The sequence below is a fragment of the Rhipicephalus microplus genome, chromosome X, assembly GCF_043290135.1.
Source record: "Rhipicephalus microplus isolate Deutch F79 chromosome X, USDA_Rmic, whole genome shotgun sequence".
Taxonomy (NCBI): Eukaryota; Metazoa; Arthropoda; class Arachnida; order Ixodida; family Ixodidae; genus Rhipicephalus; species Rhipicephalus microplus.
The window spans coordinates 184,538,562-184,560,208 of NC_134710.1; the positions used below are offsets into that span (position 1 = coordinate 184,538,562).

The 21,647-nt window shown below is 42.8% G+C and overlaps 1 protein-coding gene across 1 annotated transcript in view; it reads left to right on the plus strand.

The window, feature by feature from the left end:
* Positions 1-21,647, plus strand: part of LOC119176970 (uncharacterized protein CG3556) — a 165,578-nt gene that overhangs the window by 56,949 nt on the left and 86,982 nt on the right. Inside the window, exons 2-3 of the mRNA XM_075878332.1 lie at positions 11,866-12,103; positions 20,910-21,154. Coding sequence (XP_075734447.1) covers positions 11,866-12,103; positions 20,910-21,154 — 483 coding nt within the window. The remainder of the gene's footprint in view (positions 1-11,865; positions 12,104-20,909; positions 21,155-21,647) is intronic.

Genomic DNA, 21,647 nt, shown 5'->3' on the forward strand with positions numbered 1-21,647 from the left:
ATTTAGCTAAGAATGCTTTCGCATTTAAAAGAAAAGACGAAGGCTTGCGTGTGAAAGCATGTTTCACTGTGATTCACACCAGATTGATAGATATGTGGGGTTTAATATCCCGAAACCACCATATGGATATGAGAGACGCAGTAGTGCAAGGCTCTGGAAATTTCGACCACCTGCGGTTCTTTTACGAGCACCCTAATCTGAGCACACGGGCCTAGAGCATTCCCGCCTCTATCGAAAATGCAGCCGCCCCTGCCCGTGATTTGATACCGCTACCTGCGGGTCAGCAGGCGAGTACGTTAGCCACTAGACCATCGCTGCGGGACGTGATTCACACCAGCACGTTTCAATTGTGAGTACACATTCGCGATATCTTCCCTGTTAAAAAAAAGCTCCTTCTGTATGTTTGGCATTACGAACGACTCAGCGCCTCTGTTCTGCTCTGCAGTCTCACCTTCATTGACACAGGACCACGGTAGGGCTGCAACTCCCTTGTTTTACCATTACGCGAGGACCAGACTCGTATTTTCTACCACACTTTCGTTGTGAGCAATTACGCGCGGGGCCGTAACGGCCGTTCATTGTGCCGGCATAGCATGTGCAAGGAGCCTTCTTCGTTAAAGCAGAACACTTGCAGGTGGGTGAGTGCATGTGGTTGCAAGCGTTGTGTGGCGGTTTCCCCGCTTAGAAGCATGACCAGACGATTCGCGGTAGTGGGTGCAATGTGGTCGCATTTGTTATTTTTGAACAACTTGTTAATGATTACGTAGACTAGGGGTTAACAACCATTCATGTTTTTCATGGTCAAATGAAAGCGCCATGCCAAGGCGATTTCAACCGTTTCTCATTATTTTAAGTCCTCTGCAGACACACTCACTCTATTTCTAATCATGTTTTAATTTCAAATGTAGAAGCTTAGACGAAGTATACTCGATTGCGTTTGTGCGAAAAAACTGCAACAAACGCTTTACAGCCATCTCGTGGGGAAGGATGAATACAAGTGAGCTCCACCTCAATGTTGGCTTCCTTGCGGTGAAGTATACCAAGCTCAAAGGGGTGTACTGTCGCAGAAGAAAAAAAAAGTACGCGTTATTCTGAAAGGGGAACACTTTAGGAAGCCCAGATGTCCTATGCTGCCGTCGTTTCTCGGTGTAACGCAGGCAAAACAAGGTATATCATAGCCAGCTGTAGCTTATTGAGTGTGCCCGCAATCCAAAGAGGAGTCATGCTCTGGTTCGTCGAGTGCCTCGATGATGATATTATTCAAGACACTACTATTATGGCTGCACCTAATACCACCAATAAGATGTTCGAAGACATTGCTACTGTGGCTAGGGAAACACAAACCACGTACAGAAATTTAACGAGGAAGGAAGCGCGATGTAAAGATAGAAAGGAAGTAAAAAATAGGAAGGAACATAGACATAACGCAAATATTTGGAAACGTCAAGAAAAACAGCTCTAATAAATAAAAAACAAAAAACATGAAAAGAAGGATGAAAACCACATAGTTATTAAAAAGTTGAAATGCAAAGTGTAAACAGCAAAGTAGAAACACCGTGAAATAAATGTGAAATAAAAGCGTGTCATACGTAGTTACACACATACACGTGAAAAGGATAATGAGTAAAACAAATATATAAATGTCTTTATCAGATAACACTGGCTAACCATTTAATGGAAATATAAAAATGGCAAACGAATGACAGTAAGGTCAAATAGTTACCCATTCTGAAAAATTGGCATTAGATAAATGTGGAAAAAATGCAAATAAAGAAAAAAATGGAGAAGAGAACGAGAAAGAAAAAGAGGAAGAAAGATAAAAACGAAGAGAAACAAAGAAGGCTGCTCAAGTTCACACTTATTTATGGCTCAGCGAAGCGCCAACCATAGTGATTCTCAAAGAAAGTAACAAAATACCAATCAAGAAGGGTGTAAGGCGGGGGGATGCAATATCCCCAATGCTATTTACCGGGTGCTTACAGGAGGTTTTCAGAGGCCTGGAGTGGGAACAGCTAGGGATAAGAGGTTATGGAGAGTACCTTAGTAACCTGCACTTCGCCGATGACATTGCATATCTGAGTAACTCAGAGGACAAATTACAACTCATGATTACGGAGTTAGACTAGGAGAGCAGAAAGGTTGTGTCTTAAAATTAATCTGCAGAAAACGAAAGTAATGTAGAACAACCTCGGAAGAGAGAAGCGCTTCGAGATAGGTAATAGTGCACTTGAAGTTGTAAAACACTATGTCTACTTAGGGCACGTAATCACCGCGGAGACGAACCACGAGATTGAAGTAACTAGAAGAATAAGAATGGGGTGGAGCACATTTGGCAAGCACACTCAAATTATGGCAGGTAGATTGCCACTATCCCTCAAGAGGAAGGTATTTAGCAGCTGTATCTTGCCAGTACTTAGCTACGGAGCAGAAACTTGGAGGCTTACAAAGAGGGTTCAGCTTAAATTGAGGAAGACGCATCAAGCAATTGAAAGAAAAATGGTAGGTGTAACCTTAAAAGACAAGAAGAGAGCAGAGGGGATTAGAGAAGAAACGGGGGTTAAGGATATCCTAGCTGAAATCAAGAAGAAGAAATGGACATGGGCAGGGCATGTAGCGCGTAGACAGGATAACCGCTGGTCATTAAGGGTAACTGACTGGATTCCGAGAGAAGGGAAGCGGGTCAGGGGGAGACAGAAGATTAGGTGGGCAGATGAGATTAAGAAGTTCGCGGGTATAAATTGGCAACAGAAAGCACAGTACCGATTTAATTGGTTGAACATGGGAGAGGCCTTTGTCGTAGTGGACGTAGTTAGGCTGCTGCTGCTGCTGCTGCTGCTGCTGCTGATGATGATGATGATGATGATTATGATGATGATGATGATGATGATGATGATGATGATGATGATGATGATGATGATGAATCGCGCTTAATTTTTTCCCGGCAAGTCCAGTGATATGATTTTTTTCAGGGCCATTTTCATAAACGTCGCAAAATAAATTGTTTAACGGAAACTCTGGGGTCCGTGGACCTTTGTTTAAGAACCACTGATGTTGGGCGCATTTATTTTTAAATAACAGCCGCCATTTGATTTGCAGCACTGAACAAATCTTGTGGCTCCCAGGTTGCGTTGGTGCCGTTTGATGAGTTGTAGCAGTACTTATAGTTGGTCACAAGATAAGAAACGAACGTTAGCTTCACCCATAGCCATTGTTATTCCTCACACAGAGAACATGCACAAACGCCCCATTCAATACGGCTTATACGCTTGGCTGACGTCTAGCAATCATTGAGTGTGTCAGAGAGTTGACTTTCTCATACAAACACTCATTTGTGTCGCCGATTTTAGCTGCGCAGTGGTCACGTGCTCACGTTGACATTTCAACAAGTGGACTGATCTTCCTCGAGTCTTATCTTCGTCAAGTTTTTGCTTTAAAAAATTCCAGTTCACTTGTCGAAACGTCAGATCGAGTACACAACTCCTGTATGCAAATTTTTTCATCGCAATCTTCAATCGTTTCCTTCCGGCGGTGTTTTCGTTTTTTTTTAATTTCAGTTCGGAAGCTTCAACTTCCCGATGAATTTTGACATATGTTCTCATATCAATGCTCAGCCCAACGAAATGTTTTAGGTAGTAACGACAAAGCCTTAACTTCTAATATCCGTACCATTTGTATTAGCTGAAAAAAGGAAAGGTTTGACTGCCCTTCATAGGTGAAGGGTACTGCGGCTCGGTGGGCGGAGCTTAACTTTTTTTTAGGTTGTCACAAAGTTTGGAACTGAAATAACTGCAACATTTAACTTATGCACAGCGGTAGATAATTTCATCGACTTTAAGGTCAGACACTTTCAGTAAAAAGCTAAAATGTGCTTTTCATAAAAAATATTTTCAGAATTCGGCGTTTTTTGGATAACTATTCAAGTTTCAGCCCAATTTGAGAGTCTATAACGCTTGTTGAGAAAGACACAAAGTTATCTCAAGAAAAAATAGCGAGTACGTCTGTATTGAGTTTTATTATTCTTAGTTCAACTTTTCTACAGCAATGAAGACTAGAGCAGCTTGTCTACAGCAATTGCAGAAATTGTAGGACATGATGCATGTCTGATGTTATTATATTCCAGAAGAAACAAGAATATATATATTTCATATATTATTATACCTATAAAGTTGCATTTAAAGTGTTCTTTGGTGTGAAAATTATCGCGATTCATAGGTGTGCCACTTCTTCGCTAATTAAGTCAGTAAACAATTAAATTTATGTCGAGTCTAAGGGACTACAGGGTCGTAGTTGCAAGCTGCGCTTTTGGCTAAGTGAGCTCAAAGTTGAGACATTTGTAAATTAGTGGAAAAGTCCTTTCATCGGCTGAAATCTGTTTTTATAGGCAGGCCAAAAGCATTTCACAAAAATAGCTTCAAAATGATTGTGCTACGTCTGAAACACGTGCTCAAAGTAAAGTTCAACATCGGCAATAGAGACCATGGTCATCTGTTCGCTTTTATCTGTGCTCCCACAGACGTGTGTTTTTTTTTAAATATTTTTTTTTCTGTTGACCGCTGCTGCCATCTGGTAACGCTAAGAATTGAGCTCATCTACGATACCTTACACTTACTGGAAGCTTACGTTTCGTGTCCATCATTTTTGAAAGACATCGCCACAGAACACGGTTTCCTTTTCCTTCGCTTACCGGACCTCATTAGACGCCCAAGCTGAAGCGAATCGCCCCACGCTGTCGGAACAGGACTGTAGGTCGCAGCGAGAGTGCTCAGCGTAGCGGTGGGAACGCTATTGCCTCAAAAATGAGCCATCGGCAGGAATCCTTCCACGCGATGAACTCACGCTCATCCTTTTGTTTGTTTGTTTTCTTCCTCACTGCCGGAACTCTTTTTATCCCCAAACAACCTCAGGACAGAATTCTTGTGTAGTATTGAGTGTTGCCAGATACAAGTAAACATTTTCTCGACCACTGTGATACTTGGACATGCAGCGCTCGGCTCTCTTTGGGTTCTGAGGGCATCAGATGACTAGCCAACAAACGACACGTGTGAGCCTCCGGTTCGCAAAGCCTCGATCTGCGCTTGTGAATACCGCACGGGTTGTGGATCTGTGCAGTGAGTGTTGGTCGGTGAGATAAACGTAAGTGAGCCTCACAAGGTATATGGATTGTACACTAGTGGCGTTGGCATGTATATTTAGTCCATCAAAATAAAACTTATGTTTGTTTTTGACGCATTTCAGTATAGCAGCGTGCCTCTGGAACATTATAGGATGCTGCTGTATTTCGCGATGGAGTACACATGCGAACAAACCTGAGCAATCGATCCGGAGGCTGTGAATAGGAGTTTCATTCAGGAACGTGAACGATTTGCCAAAGAAATACGTGAACTACGTTAACTCGCTTGCATAAAGCACACCGATCGATGAAGCTTCAACCTCTCCCGCCATGACGCAACTTTACTCTGCCGTCTGTCGTTAAGAATAGCTTTCATAAAGGCCTACTCTTTTTGCATAGAAATTGAAGATACCGCAAGCTGTGACTCGCGCAACAGTGACGAAACAATACAACATATACCGTGTTTTAGGGGTGAATATCCTAAAGGCGTGGGTCTGTCCGTCCCTTGTATGTATGTACGTGACCACCTATAGTTCCACCTTTGCCAACTGCCCACTACTTCTACCTTGCAAACATCCCACTCCGCCCCATCACCGATTCACCACTTCACCGACCATAAATCAAATACTGTTGAGAAGTGGCCAATATGAAATGCAAGATCGTCGTGTACTTGTATCTAGGTGCGCGTTAAAGAGCCATAGATTGTCCCACTGTGTCTATCCCTTGTTTGTACGTGACCGCCTATTATTCCACCTTTGAAAACTGCTCACTACTTCGTCCTTGCAAACATCCCATCATGCTCTATCACCAATCCACCAGATCACCGACCATAAAGCCGTTATAATAAAGGGGAAACGGAAGCAAAGTATACCTACTACTTACGAATAATAAAATTTTTTGTATAAATATATGCAGTGTTTGTCACGCCGTGACAAGCACTGCATATATTTATACAATCATCAAAGAGTCTGATGATTTAGAGGGCGATTATCGCGGAGGGTTCACGGTATAGCGATGAAACCCTCTAGCGCTTCGCCCCACTCATCATCATTCACTCCGTGGATGTGCTGTGATTTTTTTGTAATCACTTTTTGGCCAAAAGCAATGTTTCTATCGTGGCGTTAAACAGACACGGACAGTTTTTAGGAATAAATGTTCCAGATCAACATCATCGGCTTTTCAGGCCAAGAAAATGATATGCGCATTGCCTCAAATGTTTCTTTCTTTTTTTTAATCAAACAGGCTAAGTGAATATTTGTAGTAGAAACTAATATATTAGCACGTACACCATTTCATGTCTATGCCTTATCTAAGCAGGCCGTAGACCTACAATGTTGTGCATACTTTCTGAATAACCCTAATAGCCAGTACAAATCCTGCATTATAAACGGAAAGTGCTTTATGCCGGGGTCCATCACAATTTGAGTGACGTATACTTCTGTCATTGAGACGACGTCAAAAAAAAATACACATGATCAGAAGACATAAAAGTTCAGTCATGGGGAGTCGAACGGTTTAGCAATGAAACCTCCCGGTCGGCAGTAACAGCTGTCGGGCACGCTATTCAATGCGCCATAATAACATACGTTATATGCTTAAAAAACATGTCTTTCATATGCACGACTGCCATCTCAGAGTGCACTTAATAAAGTGCATTAATTCATAATGACCATGACAACCACGATTACTTCTTTCAACACGTCGTTTCTACGCGTCTATCCTATTCGGTGCGTTTTCAAAAGGATATGTGTAACTTTTTTAACGCCTTAACACACTGTGAGGTAGCGATCTCACCCAAAGCATCGGGGTGGCTCATGACACCCATCCATACCAAAACTAGCTCTAAAAGCATACACGATAAACAAAAATATAGCCATCTGGGAGGAATCGGGAAAGGATGCACCCTCTCTGCTCCGGTAATTTTACTTAAACCGTATTGTACCGGAGCAAATACATTGGTTTTCCACCGTTTTCCTCGGCTGATCGCCTGACGAAGGAAACCGGAGGAAAACGGGGTCAATCCCTTGATTATGCTCCCGTGGTTCCTCTGGAAATGCTCCCTCGCATCGCTTTTGCCTCGGTGGATGCTACCCAACTGCTCCGGGTCATCGCTCACTGGCATTCATTGGCTGTTCGAGAAATGACGTAGGCAGCCTCGCCGCCGGGAGGCCGTTCCCTACAAACCAACATGGCGCAGACCGAGCCGGTACAGTAAGGATTGTGCGAAGCGTTCGGCCGCGTTGAAGAAAAGGAAATCGTTCTGAGCACCTTCTGTATATCACAAGCAACAAGCAGCAACGAAGGTTATCAACGACAAAAGGGAGTTGTGCTAACAGTAACCGTGTGACAGTTTTGACAGTGAACGACCCATTGTGATCTCGCGAGTGTTGAGGGACCAGGCGGTTGCTGGATTGGCGAAAAAATGGTGAGTGAGCTCCCCCTAACTTAACAGTGTTATTCTTGTCCGCTAGTGTTAAGATTCAGTAATGTTGGATTGGTAAACCATACATGTGATCAATATTTGGCTAATTTCACAAGACGTCAGTGAAAAATCAGCGGTATCCCAATGATGCGTTGTTTGGACTACGTATTTTTTTTTCTTCATATAACATCGGTAAAGCAAAACGGAAAGGTGGGCAATTGGTAATCATTCATTATGGCGTAAATATGGCGCAAAAAAAAAGTGAACACCACAAGCGCTTCTGGTTGTTCACTTTTTTGCACTCATCCTGTTTTGCGCAGCATTAAGGCCATAATACCTTAGATAAATTGAATCAAGTCGCTATAATATTCTGAGCGCTAAGTAGGTATGCAACAATAGAAATAATCACAGTTCTAAGTTGATTCCATTAAACGTTAAAAATTGTTATAGGTAAACCTAACTGGTTAAAATATATTTTTGGTCTTGTTAGCAAGTACACATAAACGGTAACATTTGTATGCTTTCAGTATCAATAAATCCAGGTCGAGGTCTACCACTGCGTAAAATTATTTTGATAGAATATGTAAGCTGAACTAATAAAACTTGAATAACTAAAATTAGTGGTAATGCTTTATAAATATAGTGAATTGGAGTAGGGCATTGTAAATGGTACATATTTTAGAAAGCATGCATGCACTTAAACTTGGGAAAAGGTTATTTTGGTTCGATAAATGTTATCTGAGCTATTAATCTACAAGTATACTAGGCTCCTCACGGGACTTGGTGTATTCGGGAAAAGAAAGAGATGGGCGAAACAAACTAACCATACTAGAGACGAGGAATGCAAAAAAAAAAGAAGAGGAGTTGCTTGGCAGAACGAGCCATGCAGCGCTCAACGTTTCTGTGAAAAGGGGGGGGGGGGGTAGAAAAGTCAACCCATGTGGCGGCCCGGCTCAACAATGAAAGATGGAGGGGACATTGTAGTGAAAGAAAGAGAGAAAAGAGAAGGCACCCTTTCGAATAACTAGTCGTATTTTCTGTGGGAAAATGAAAGAGATTACTATTCTTGCTGCTGCATTTTTTTTTCTCTTTTCAGTCGTACTGCTTTGGCTGTGGCTACAGTTTTTTTTTTTTTTTTTTTGCGGAAGACAAGAGTACGAACAGTGCTGAGAGCTGGGAAATGAAAGCACACTGGCTTGTAAACAGAAGAATGGAAACGAACATTTCTTCAAGCCTGCGACGCTCGTTGGGACACTTACACATGCGTCACCTTCTGTGGCCTCCGAATGTGTGCACGGACCTTTCAGTTGAGTAAACTGGTTGGCCTTCCCTTATTTCTGTGAAAATGCAGTTGGCTTAGGTGGCGTAAAGTTTGTGCCTTTTATTGCTTATTTATAATTTTACGTTGTAGTAAACTTTTCGTTATTTTGTGCTTTAAGCTATTCGTCTTGAAGAAATACATGCTCATACAATAACTACCTTGAAAAATATTCACAACGACAAGTACCGAAACAAAGCAGGCAGTGAAAATTTAAAAAATAAAACAATGCCAGCTTATCTCGAAAATTATTTTACACAGGACATGAAGCTAGGCTTTTCTTACAGACAGGCCGCAACCAACCATGTATACTGTAAAGGCCCACTTAGCTAGGAGTATGACGATGAACACGCACTAAAATACGACTGTAATAAACAGAATTACTATTTGATGCAATTAGGAAAATATTCGAAGGGGCATTGCTGATGCCGTCTACAAGAGTGCTGACATAAGATTAATTTAGTCAAAAATTGCTTTTGAATGTTTCAGCAAAAGTACGGCTACCGATTTAGAAATATATAGAACATTTGGCCCAGTTTTCAACTTTGTTCGCGTCAGGGAGGTGTGTTCTTATCATGTTGCGGCTGTCTCACACCGCATTACATGTGATGTGCTTCTTGATATTGAAATCTCATTTTGTCTTTGTGTGTGCGCGCGTGTGTGTGTGTGTGTGTGTGTGTGTGTGTGTGTGTGTGTGTGTGTGTGTGTGTGTGTGTGTGTGTGTGTGTGTGTGTGTGTATGTGTGTGTGTAGACAGTTTTAAAAGTTGCTTCTTCTCATAGACTCACAGACTGTATATTGTCCTTGGCTCAGTTTCCGTGTCTCTCGCATGATTTGAAGTTCTCATTTATAATTATTTTTTCGCTAAATTATACAGGAAGCAATCAGCTCAACCATTGCGTCATCAATGAATCTGATGAATGGTCGTTCGGGGATGGTGAAGAGTTGTTTTCAATGACACGCTTTTTTTGTTTGTCGTGCATCGTTTTGCAGCATTATGTGGTTAACATTGAAGCGCTGCTCTTCAAACTTGAGTGCTGTTATTTTATCTGATCTGTCTTATTGTGTTTTGTTTTTGGTAGCTTCTTGCATGTTTGTTTATTCATGTCTCCTTTTCCAAAATGCTGGGTAGTCATCCTGCACCGGATCTTATTTTGAATAAATCAAAGAATAAAAACTTGAGTGTTTCCTTGAATTTCATCTGCTACAGCTCTGTGGAAAAGAATACACAGTACCTCTGCAGTGATTGCATAAAAATAGGGACTTATTTTATCTAACCACGGCATGAAACAATCAGCATATAATAAATAAAGAGCGGAGCAAGCACTTTAAAAAAAACTATGGTCTACCTTACTGAAATTGTGTCCGGACAAAATAAGTACACCCAGGAAATAGTCCGGAGGTACTACACAATAGCTCCAGATAGCCGGAGAAAAAAGCTCGCAAAAAAAATGCTCCGGGATGCCACGTAATCAGTCCGGCGAGCCGGAGGAAAATGCCAATAAAAAGTACTCCGGCGGCACCACGCAATCGCTCCAGTCGGCTGGAGTGAAATATATCTTAAAGTACTCCGGGTGTGCCACGTAATTCCTCCGACGAGTAGGAGCAAAAATTTTGCTCTGGATGTCCGGAGCAAAAATTGTTTCGAATAGGGGGGACGCTAGAAGACAGGCGTTTTACTCCGACCTCGGATTAAATTTTTTTTTTCACAGTCTAGAGCAACGCGCATGCTTCGCCTGGATACAACTCCGTGTTCTCCACTTGCGCCTGCACCACGAAAAATCGTGGCTGGCCCGCAGGTAAACAAAACCCATAATGCGTTTCCCTCTAATTGTGCAGTGACGTTCAATAAATCCAATGTGCCGCGAGCGGCCAACCTAACCCAAGGTCAATGTACGATGAGCCCCGTTCTTGCGATTCTCACACCGCTTTTCTTCGTTTTGCACTCACCTTTACCTACAAGAGCTGTTATCAGAAGCATCCAGAACACAGGGCACATTTTAATATTAATAAGTCAATAATCACTGACGTTAGTCGTCGCAATGAAGATGTATCACTAGGCGTCAACATGGATGCATTTATGTTAAACGGGCGCCGCGCCGTGGTGGTGTAGTGGCTAAGGAGGAGGAGGAATAAATGAGGAAGGACAGGGAGGTTAGCCAGTGTAGTGGCTAAGGTGCTGCTGACAAGGTGCTGTTAAGGTGCTGCTAAGGTGCTGTTGCTAAGGTGCTAAGGGCTAAGGTCCTGCTGACCCGCAGGTCACGGGATCAAATGCCGGTTGCGGCGGCTGCATTTCCGATGGAGGCGAAAATGTTGTAGGCCCGTGTGCTCAGACTTGTACGCACGTTAAAGAACCCCATATTTTCGAAATTTCAGGAGTCCTCCACTACGGCTTCTCTCATAATCACATGGTGGTTTTGGGACGTTACAACTCACATATCAATCAATTATGTTAAACGGTTGTTTATCTGAGAAAAAGCAACAGACATTGTGCAAGCTGTTTTACATCAATGAAAAGTAAACATTTACCCGCATTTGTTAGGAAACATTTTACTTTCGTGTTATACCGATTCTTAGGACGGAGAGACAACCATGCATGTTTTTTTTCTTAATTTTGTTGATGCATTTGAGTGTAAAAGAGCAAATATACTGTCATTAAAATTGTACAGTTTATTACAACTCGGCATCTCTGCAACTCATGGTTGGCTAGATTGCGTTTCGTATCTCTTTCATTTGAATGGATGCGTGAATAAATGGTACCGAAAAAACAACCCGCAACACAGAACAAAAAGTGAAAAGCCAGTTGAACCAAGGTATTGAAGTTATTAACTTTTTACAAATGATAGCCATCTTGCGTACGGTGGTGTTTTTCCAGTAGAACTCCGCTAGTTTCGCGTGCATCCGTCCTTTACGTGCCGCGACGCTCATTACGTGCTCGGAATTGGCAGCCTTCGCCGCGCTGTCGGAGCGCTCTGCGGAGAAGTGACGCGGGCGTGCCCCTTTCGTGGCTTTGTAGACGGGCCGCCGGACACGCAGGGCCTGCTGGCTACCGAGGAGGAGACCCTAGGACGTGCGCGCTCCTGGCTCAAGGCACACCCGTGCCACCAGTACCGGGTCCCGGCGGGCTACGGCGAGGCGCACCAGCGGACGCTGGCGCTGGCGCTGGTCGATCCGACTTTCTTCGACCGATGCTCCACGGAGGCCCTGCTGCACGTGCGCGAGTTGCAGCACCAGCTGCTCGTCCAGCTCCCCACGTACGCTAAGAACAGTCGGCCACCGGCGCCTGCTGGCGCCGGTCGCCAAAAGGAGACTTGGCAGTGTGAATAATAGCCGCAATTTATCAGGAGACGGCCAATAAGCAGCGATGCCTCCATAACTCCCGCTCCTGTTTCGCCTAGGTGTTCGTAAACACGGTGGGTCCCGGCATCGTGGCGTAATTTTATACTTTTTTTCGCGTGTACAAGACAGCAGCTGTTACCATGTCGATGTTTGTCGTTATTATGTTGTACCACTGGCCAATCATGGCCCACAGTTATCCTCTCACTTTTTATTTCTTTACTTTTTTATTATATTTTTGTTAGGCACCAGTCTAGTGGTAGAAAGTAATGCCATGTGGTTTCGTATAGCGAAAACAGTGGATGCAATAAATTCTTTCCTTCTTTCAAATGGTGTACATGGAAATTGAGGTGAATTGATGCAGCCACACCCATTTGGATACTTACAACAAAAAGCATGAAACCACGGGGCGAGGCATCATGGGTTGTACATTTATTTCTATGGTTTGGTTCTATCATTGAAATGAAGATGATCTCTAACAGGCAACTATACCCAGCAGCTGATGTTTTTACTGTTTTTTTACAATGTACTAGCACATGCACCTACAAGTAAATAGTGTACCATACTTGATCTGCAGATACGGTATAAACTGTGCTTCTAATGGGCATCAAAAAATGCAGACTTTACACTTAGCCCTAGACCCCTGCGCCTTCTTTTCCTGTTCACAAAGCGACTATGCTCACATTGTTAATGAACAATCATTATCACTTTAAGATGAAAACGTTTTCAGCCAATCTCGATGATGGGCATAGCCGTAGGACCCGCCTATACTTCCAATATTGCACTTTTGTTGGGCCTGCTTCATCATTTAGGCAGAAGAACATAGATATTGATTTTTTTTCCTGTCTTGTGAAATTAACTTGCTAATATCATAGAAGGTAACATGTCACATAGACGTGATTTGTCTTTATGTTAAAAGCGCAACTAACAAGTATGCTCACGAACATCTACTTTTGAAACACACGCCTTTGCCTTCTGATCGGATCTTTTTAACCACACTTTTTTTTTATTTCTTGACTGATTGGCAATGATTTGCCTTTGCTAATAACTCATTCTTCCGTTACTCCACATGTTCTCTCTTCTTGACGCCCTACTGTTAGGTGGGAATCGGTTATTTACAATCTAGTGCTTCCTGAAATTTACGTTGATTTGGAGAAGGCTGCGTAAGCTCACGGTCAATCAGTAATCTCCCCGATGCCAATGTCAAAATTTTCGCTTAATTCAAAACAGGTTCAATACATTGAACACGCCGTCAGTCACTAACAAACTATTTCTGATTCTTTGACACACCCTAATGAATACCAGCACATAATGATGCCAAGCAAAACACAGAGGTCGTTAATTTTATGACTTTGAGTGTATGGTGGCAATTAGGATATATATGTGAAAAAAGAAAAATGGAGGAAAAGCCAACTTGCTCGCGGAAGTAACCGAAGCTGCAGCATTAGTGAAACCACGCACTCATCAGCCACACGTTTCATCCGATGGGCATGGTCCCTGTCAGTGGCGCGTTGTTGTTTCTTTACTTTATTGTATTCGTGTCTATGTCACAATTAAATTATGCAATTAACTTTCTTCACACCTATATAACAATTACCACCACATAATCAAATAAGCGTGCCCTATAACTTCCCTGGCTTTACTATCTCCTGGTTCTCTTAACTAAATAAGGCAGCTACGTGTTGTCTTCTACGTAACATTACTAGTCAGTTCCTGAGGGAGACTGGAAGTTTATCAAAGTTTGATGTGACCTAAGATGAAATACGTTTGTGCAATCTGAGACCCTCGAGAAATTATTTTAATGAAAACTTTCGAGAATGCTAAAAACATGTTCTAGGGCCAAGGAGGTCGTGAAGGCTTGAATTTTTCTGCAATGAGAAGACCTCTCACTTAGTTGTAAAACCGGTACTATAGCACCGCGCTACTGTTTCGAACAATGAACAATTTTCTCTCCTCTTTCATGCCGTTCAATTCAATGTTCTCTGACAAAGTTACCATTCAAGTGTAGTCATTGAGAAATTCTTTCACACGTTTGATGACGCAACAAGCTGGCTCGATTGTCACGGTTTTCCTGCCTGTTTTCTGTTTTGTAATATTACGACAGAAGATATAGATGCTGCTTTATAACTTTTAGATCTGGGTCCTGTGTTCCTTTTTCATTTTCTCTCTCTCGCTCTTTCTATTTTTCTCTCTTTTTCTCTCCTTCCTATCTAACTATATATATATATATATATATATATATATATATATATATATATATATATATAGAGAGAGAGAGAGAGAGAGAGAATGAAAAAGTAACACAGGACGCGGATGTAAATGTTTAAAAGTATATATCAAGCATGTAGGAAAAGTAGTCTCGGAATAAGACTGATGTTTCGGCCGCGCGACCGGCCTTCGTCGCAGTAATGCATTCATACGACTGTAGCGTAATATAATGTTGAATTCCAATGGCAGAGTGCTAGCGCTGGGCCGGATAGTGAATGAAGCACGCAGATCTCAGTGGGATTGCTCTCGCCAAATCTGCGATTGGAACGCGCGTGTCTCGACGGGAGCTGTTGGTGAGCAGAAATCTTGCAAGGGAGAACGAGACGGTGTGAGGGAGTGCAAAGCGCTTTCCGGGCATCCATCGGTGATTGAATGAAAAGTGGGCGCACAGAATGCGTCAGTGGAACTTCTGCTCAAATCTGCCGATTTCGGCGTAGCAAGAACTTTAGCTCCACGGAGCAATCTGTGATCTGCGGTTGCTCTAAATCTGCCATTGGAACCCACCATTCACGCTACCAATCTGCCATTGGAAAGTGATTGTTCCATTCAGAGTAGAAAAACTTGATCTGGATCTGCGGTTAGAATTCAACTTAAAGCAAGCAAAGACGCAGTATAGCACTGTTGCTGGCTGGCAAGCGTTTGTTAGAAGCGTGTGGGGAAACAATACGTGTGATATGGCAAAGAAACTAGCCTTCGCGCGTGCGCACTTGCACAATAAAAAAAGAGTGAAAGAATGAAGTCGCAATATATGTCAACTTCAAAATTACTGACAATTCATAGGTTCAAACCTGGGCGACCCAGCACGCCCTTGAGGCCGCGTCGAGGCAAGCCCTTGACGTCCCCTCATGGGAGGCCTAGGCCCGGCCATCTAAACCTGCTGGTTTCTTATAATGAAGTTTATTCCTCCTTCTCTTCCTTCATAGGTTGAATTGTGAGCAGATTATCGATAAACAACAGTGCGTACGTACCATCCTGTGATGATTCGAGAACAAAAAAAAAAGAAATGAACAGGGGCATATAATTTATCTTCGCGAAAAAAGCACCAGTAAAAAAAAACGCCAGGCCTGCTCGGAAGGCGCTGCACAGTCGCTGCGAAAGCTAGAAGAGCGGCCTTTCAGAGCACCTTCTTAACGCTCATTGAATAACTGCTGCAAGCACACTTGCTTGAAGCCCACTACGACAATAATAATCAAAATTTTAGGGTAGTAGGCTGGCATTCGTTAAGCTATTTTTCGTCATTCTTCTCAGAAGCGTGCCATCGTATGCCTAAAACTATTGCGAATAATTTTGTGCCAATTGCTCATGCCGTGGCTGATGAGGATGAAGAATTATGCATGAAATGGGTATGTGCCACATTTTATAGCTGAACAAAAATAAGCTTTTGTAATGGATTGCAGCATTGGACGACCCACTCGTTACGCTATTTGCATTATGCGACAACTGCTCGTTCTTTAGCTGTTTTAAAACGCTTTATTGGTCGTTTATACGTGATCCTTTCCCGACATCAAGCCTGCATAAGGCAAGTTTGCCAGCAAGTCCCAAGCACCAGCGTGGCTCACTGGTGGAATACTGGGGTGGCACCCAGCGTACTCGGGTGCGAGCCCCACTGTGTCAATGGTACTCAGTTAATTTTTATAATTACGTGCGAAGTGGTTACGGATACCGGCGGGGGCAGCGGACAACAACGGTGCTGTGCGAGACCCGAGTTGTGATCTCATAACATCTTTAGCTGTAAAACAGCAGAAAAGGTCCGGAGCAAATAGCTGGGTGGAAAAGAAAGTTTACCAGCATTTTCATTTATACCTTAAGTAACAGCTTAAACTTTATTGATTCAATATGATTCTCGAAGCTCTCTTTTGTGGTGGAAACGTAAACCAGATTGAAGGGTTGTAGCTGTTTTAATATTGAATTATTGGCCCAAAATTTATACGTGTTTTGATATTGAAAGTTGGGGAATGCTCGCAGCATGACACTTCTAATAATAAATTTGTATCTGCAAGGTGTTTCGGTTTGTCCAATGCACAGTAATTTACAGATGGAGCATTCGAGCAAACACATGCAGTTTCGCGACGCGTGAAATTACCCTGAATCTTGTGGAAAAAATCAGAAGCAGTGCTCTTAGCCATCGGTGACGTCGTCATATGCACGCAAATCTTGCATCGTGGCTTCTTGCTATGTAAACAACTGACATTAATAGAAACCCCTGCTTGAGATGAAGTTAGGATGTCATGCAGATTACAAAACCTGCTGAAGACTACCCGAGATGGCACAGAAAAAATTAAGATTGGCGCTTTGCGTTAGTATGTTGAAAGCTTTTTTATGAAGAATTGAAGAACCATTTTCAACCCATGCGCTGTGTGATAGGACAGGATTACTTTGTGCCTGAACTGATTGTTTCTTTTAGCGCGGAAGAAATCCTTGCGATTAAGTGCACCGGCTCTTTTAACGGCATCGTCAACAATGCGGCGTGGGTATTCCTGCTGGATTAAAGCTTCGTGAAATTGTTCACAGTTTTCGTTAAAGTCAGACTGTTTTGAGCGAATTCTCATGAAAAGGAGCGCCTGACTATTCGGTATACTGGTTTTCTGAAATTTTAAATGCAAGCATTTAGACAGAAAATAATGGTGTCTGTAAATATTGTTTCCTGTAAAGCTTAGTGGTTAACTTGTAGTGAGTTAGTTAAACTGTAACGTTCAGAAACTTAACGGTAAAACGGCAGTATTCTTGAGAAAACGAAATAGAGCGGTGAACGCTAAAGCAATCAGCTATAAAGGATAAAAAGTCACTTTCAACATGGGACCAGATAAGAAAGATGTCATGCATAAATCACTCTAATAGGTTTAACGCCCCATTTCTAATGATGTCAAATCTCAGAACGGACATAAAAATACAAGCGTAATTAGGTCCAATGTCAGTGCGCGTTGATGTTCCACTTACTTGAAGATAATGAGAGCGATAAAATTCAGAATTGTCAAGCGGCAAGATTATTTTAAATAAGGTAGCTAATGTGTTATTTCCAATGTGTTTTTCATCACACGATTCTTCGTACGCGTAGTCTTTGATGCCATCGCTGCATGGTATATTGTATACAGTTAAACCACGTCTAAGTTCCTGAGCACCAAATTGTGTCATCAATCTCCGACAAAAAATAGTTAGCTTGTTTGAGATAGGAGAATAATGTGCATAGAAGACTACTAACGAGTGCATCAACGTAGCGTGAAAGTTGATCCCTGACGGTGGCAATGCCTGAAACAATGGGGCGTCCTGGACAGTTTTCTTCATGTATTTTAGGCATAAAAATAAAAAAAAACGGCGACCAGACTGAGTGACACAAGAGAACGTACTGCCTTATCGCCTAGGTTATTTGCGCATTCGCGATTATTGACAAAATGTTGTGCAGCTAATTTAAACCCATCAGTGAGATTGTAGTGTAGGTGTTTATAAAAAATCGGATTGGTAAGCTGTCTGTGGGGTTCACTCATATAATCTGTATTGCTCATTAGCACAACGGCAGCACCTCTCTCGGCTAACTTATCACAATATCACTGTGTTTAGCCACTGACGCAATAGCTTTCCTATTCTCAAATGAAATATTAGATTTACACGACTTTTGTTTTTCGTAGGTTTTGAGGACATCGCGTTGGATGGATTCAGTATACAAGTCTAGATATTTGTCACGTTGGCCTGGAGGTGTCTAACGATTGTTGCTGGACATAACTGACTGATTTTTGCTAGTGGACGCATGTTTATGGAAATATTCTCGTAGGCGCACGTTACGTGAAAAAATTTCTAACTCCTTAGGGAACCTAAAATCATCGTATTCGCCATTTGCAGGACAAACGGTGAGGCCCGTGACAGGACCAGCAGTTGTTCGTTATTTGAGCTTACATGCGAAAGGTTCACTACGTTCGTAGACAGTGGTGTGCTATTTTTAGGAAACGCATCTGTCGGGACCGCCATTATTGCTGCAGCATGCTTTGGAAACAATGATAGGTCCGCGCCATCACGGAGCAGCTTTTTACTTTTTGGTCATGAATTGCACTTATCTTCTTCACTTTATATTTTTTTTAATTTGGCGATTTCATGCATACCGAGGTACTGAGATCACCACTCGCGTACAGCTGTCGTTCCGAGTTTATAGCATTTTAAAGCATGCTGGTAAGCGTTCGGATATACCTTAGCACGATTCAAAGAGCCCTTTGTAAGGATGTCATGTCATTGAGCGATATTTTTAGCCGACATAAGACCCGTGACTGCTTTAAAAAAAGGCTTGATTCCCTATCCACAACACAAGCCGTCAAGTATGCACTAAGGGTTGTAGCCTACAGTTGGTTTCACTTGCGTTTTTCCACTATTTTTCTCAACTTTAAGAATGCACCGGAGGTAGTCGCCTTTTCGGCAGCAGGCTCACCTGGTCAATTTGTCGCTTGGTTTCTCTGCCACCGAGACTTACGGGAACTGGTCCGCGAATCGCCTTGCGTGGCAGGTTGGGTTGGTATGTGTCGTAGTCTGGCTCCTATAGTTGACGCTGGCCGTGGAGAGATTCTGGTTATCGGTAGGCGGGCTTGTTGAGGACACTGCAGCGGAAACCAGGGGCTGCACAAACTAGTTCAAATCCTTTGTATTTTGGATGGGAGCAGGGAATCTTAGGTGGTAAGCCGGTTGGTTTAATGAAAGTCGACTTTCTGGTGAAACCACACTGGTGGTAATTGTAGCGGTATTGTTGAATATATGGCAGGGAATTCACTGAGACTAAGCACACTTGAGATATTGAGCGGCTGCCTTAGTAACTGCCGAGACCAAGTTAGCTCTATCGAAAGGCAAGGGGCAGCGTCTTTTCAATAGGAAGGAAAAAAACATTCGTTGATCTAAAACAGTCTCTGGAGATGGGTAGCCATTATCGCGAAACCCTTGAAACTAGGGTGGATGCCATCAGTAGGGAGAACGCGAACGGAAGGCTACCACTCAAATCTATGGTAGATAAAGTACACGAAACTTGAACGTCAGCAGAAGCCTCCGATTAGGCTATTGAGAGTGCATTGATTGATTGATTGATTGATTGATTGATTGATTGATTGATTGATTGATTGATTGGTCAATTGATTGAATGAAACGTGTGGTTTGGTGTCGCCAAACCATCATATCATTCAGAGACACCGTAGTGGAGGGCTCCAAAAATTTCGACCACCTGGGGTTCTTTAACGTGCACCCTAATCTGAGCCCACGGGCCTACAACATTTCCACCTCAATCGGAAATGCACCGGCCACAGCCGGGATTCTATCCCGCAACTTGCGGGTCAGCAGCCGAATACCTTATCGACTAGACCACTGTGGCGCGGCGTTATTGAGAGTGCAGGCCTCGCGATTGCAGTGTCGAACAAGGCCATCATTTCGCTTGCCATGTGGACAATTTCCACCTCTCTGTAAGACATGTTGACGTAAACACGAATAATACTTGCCTGTTTCTCTGCTATAATGTGAAACAGGTCACGGTACTCTTTGAAGGTAGTGCTTTCAGTAGAAAAAATTGAATCATTCGTGCCCACATTGAGGTTGAGGGTTGTAGTTGAAGATGGCACAAAGTCCAAAAGCATACGCGCGTCAGCTATGCGAGCTCAAAACTGCTACATGAAAGTTGGAGTAGCGGTCAGGTTGGGGTGAAAATGGTGGAAGAGGTATTTGACTTCAAGGTTGCCCGATACTGTCGTAGAAATTTGGGTTAACGGATACCTCAAGTTAATATTTCCCTCGTGTTCTTACCGAGATTCATAGTAGTAAAAAATAAACAAATACCACGGACAAATAACACAAATAAATTTAAACGTGGTAGTGTCAGTCAGCGCCATCTGTAGCCATGGCGGCGAGTGTGGCACACTCATTTATGAGCCTTTGTGGCGTCACGTAGCACGTGAACTTACTACGAGCTGGCAGCTGACCAATAGTTCCTCGTATACAACCTAAGCCTGCCAGTACGAGACCCTCGTTAACGAATAAGGAAAAAAAGTGAATAACTAAGGGCTCCTTTTTCCGTGTTTTGACAAAATATCATTGAAATCCAAATCCAACAGACAATAATGCCAAGGAAACTACAGGGGAGTTTATTAGACCAAATTGTAAGGTAAATGTGAAGAAAGAAAAGTGGGTGAAAAGATAACTTGCGATGGGCAGGAACCGAACCTGCGAGCTTCGAATCACGTATTGTCTGTTATATATATATATATATATATATATATATATATATATATATATATATATATATATATATATATATATATATATATATATATATAGTGCACTCGCACCTTTTCTGGCCCGGCCGCTGTTTAGATATATGGTGGACGATAACCTCTAAAAATACGTACCGCTCGGCGATGCTGATTTATCATTCTGCCCAACGAATGCTACACTGTGGTAATACTGCCTGACTGAAGGAGAGCTACGGTGTCCCGTTGACAGGTCGGCTGAAAAGGGACAGCTGGCTTTGCACGTTTTGGCGCTGTCTGTATCTTGCCAGCCCATCCGGGACCCGACAGGCCGCAATCTCGCCGTGCTGCTGCGGAAGAAGTCGACCGACCCGGTTCCACGCAACCGATTCTCAGAGGCCCTACAGCTGCTGGCATTCTGCTCACTAGGAGACCGTGGCCGGAGGCTTACCGACAAAGCCATGGCAAACGTCCAAGAACTCGCATCCGAAAGCCCAGGTAAAGACACCTTGCTATAAACACTGCTTTTACGAGAGCGGCTGGTGATCTGTGCCAGCTTTCACAAAAGCATTGCGCAAAAAAAAAAATTCCTAGAGAAGTGATTCAGCCAATCACGATGTAACAGCTTCGTCAGCCGGCTGACCAATAGGGAAACGTACGTTCAAACGTCTTGTCAACTCAGCCTCTGGCCTGCATGGTTGGCTCGGTGTTTTTTTGTTTTTTCTTTTCACAAGTTGAGGTGCAGCCTTGTGAGTATAGTTCACGTGTCAAGAAATAAAATGAATAAGGCAACATCACTATATATTCAAAGAGTTAAAATTACCAAGCTAGGAATGAAGGAATGTAGCAGCCTTTCCTGTTTAAGGGAAATACTGCTGACTAAAAATATTCGTTCATTCTTTTAAGGCGTAGCAGTGGTACAGGAGTTACGGCGCTCGTGCGGACCCGAAAGACGTGGCTTGTAACTCGACTTCGGAGGCCATGTTTCGTT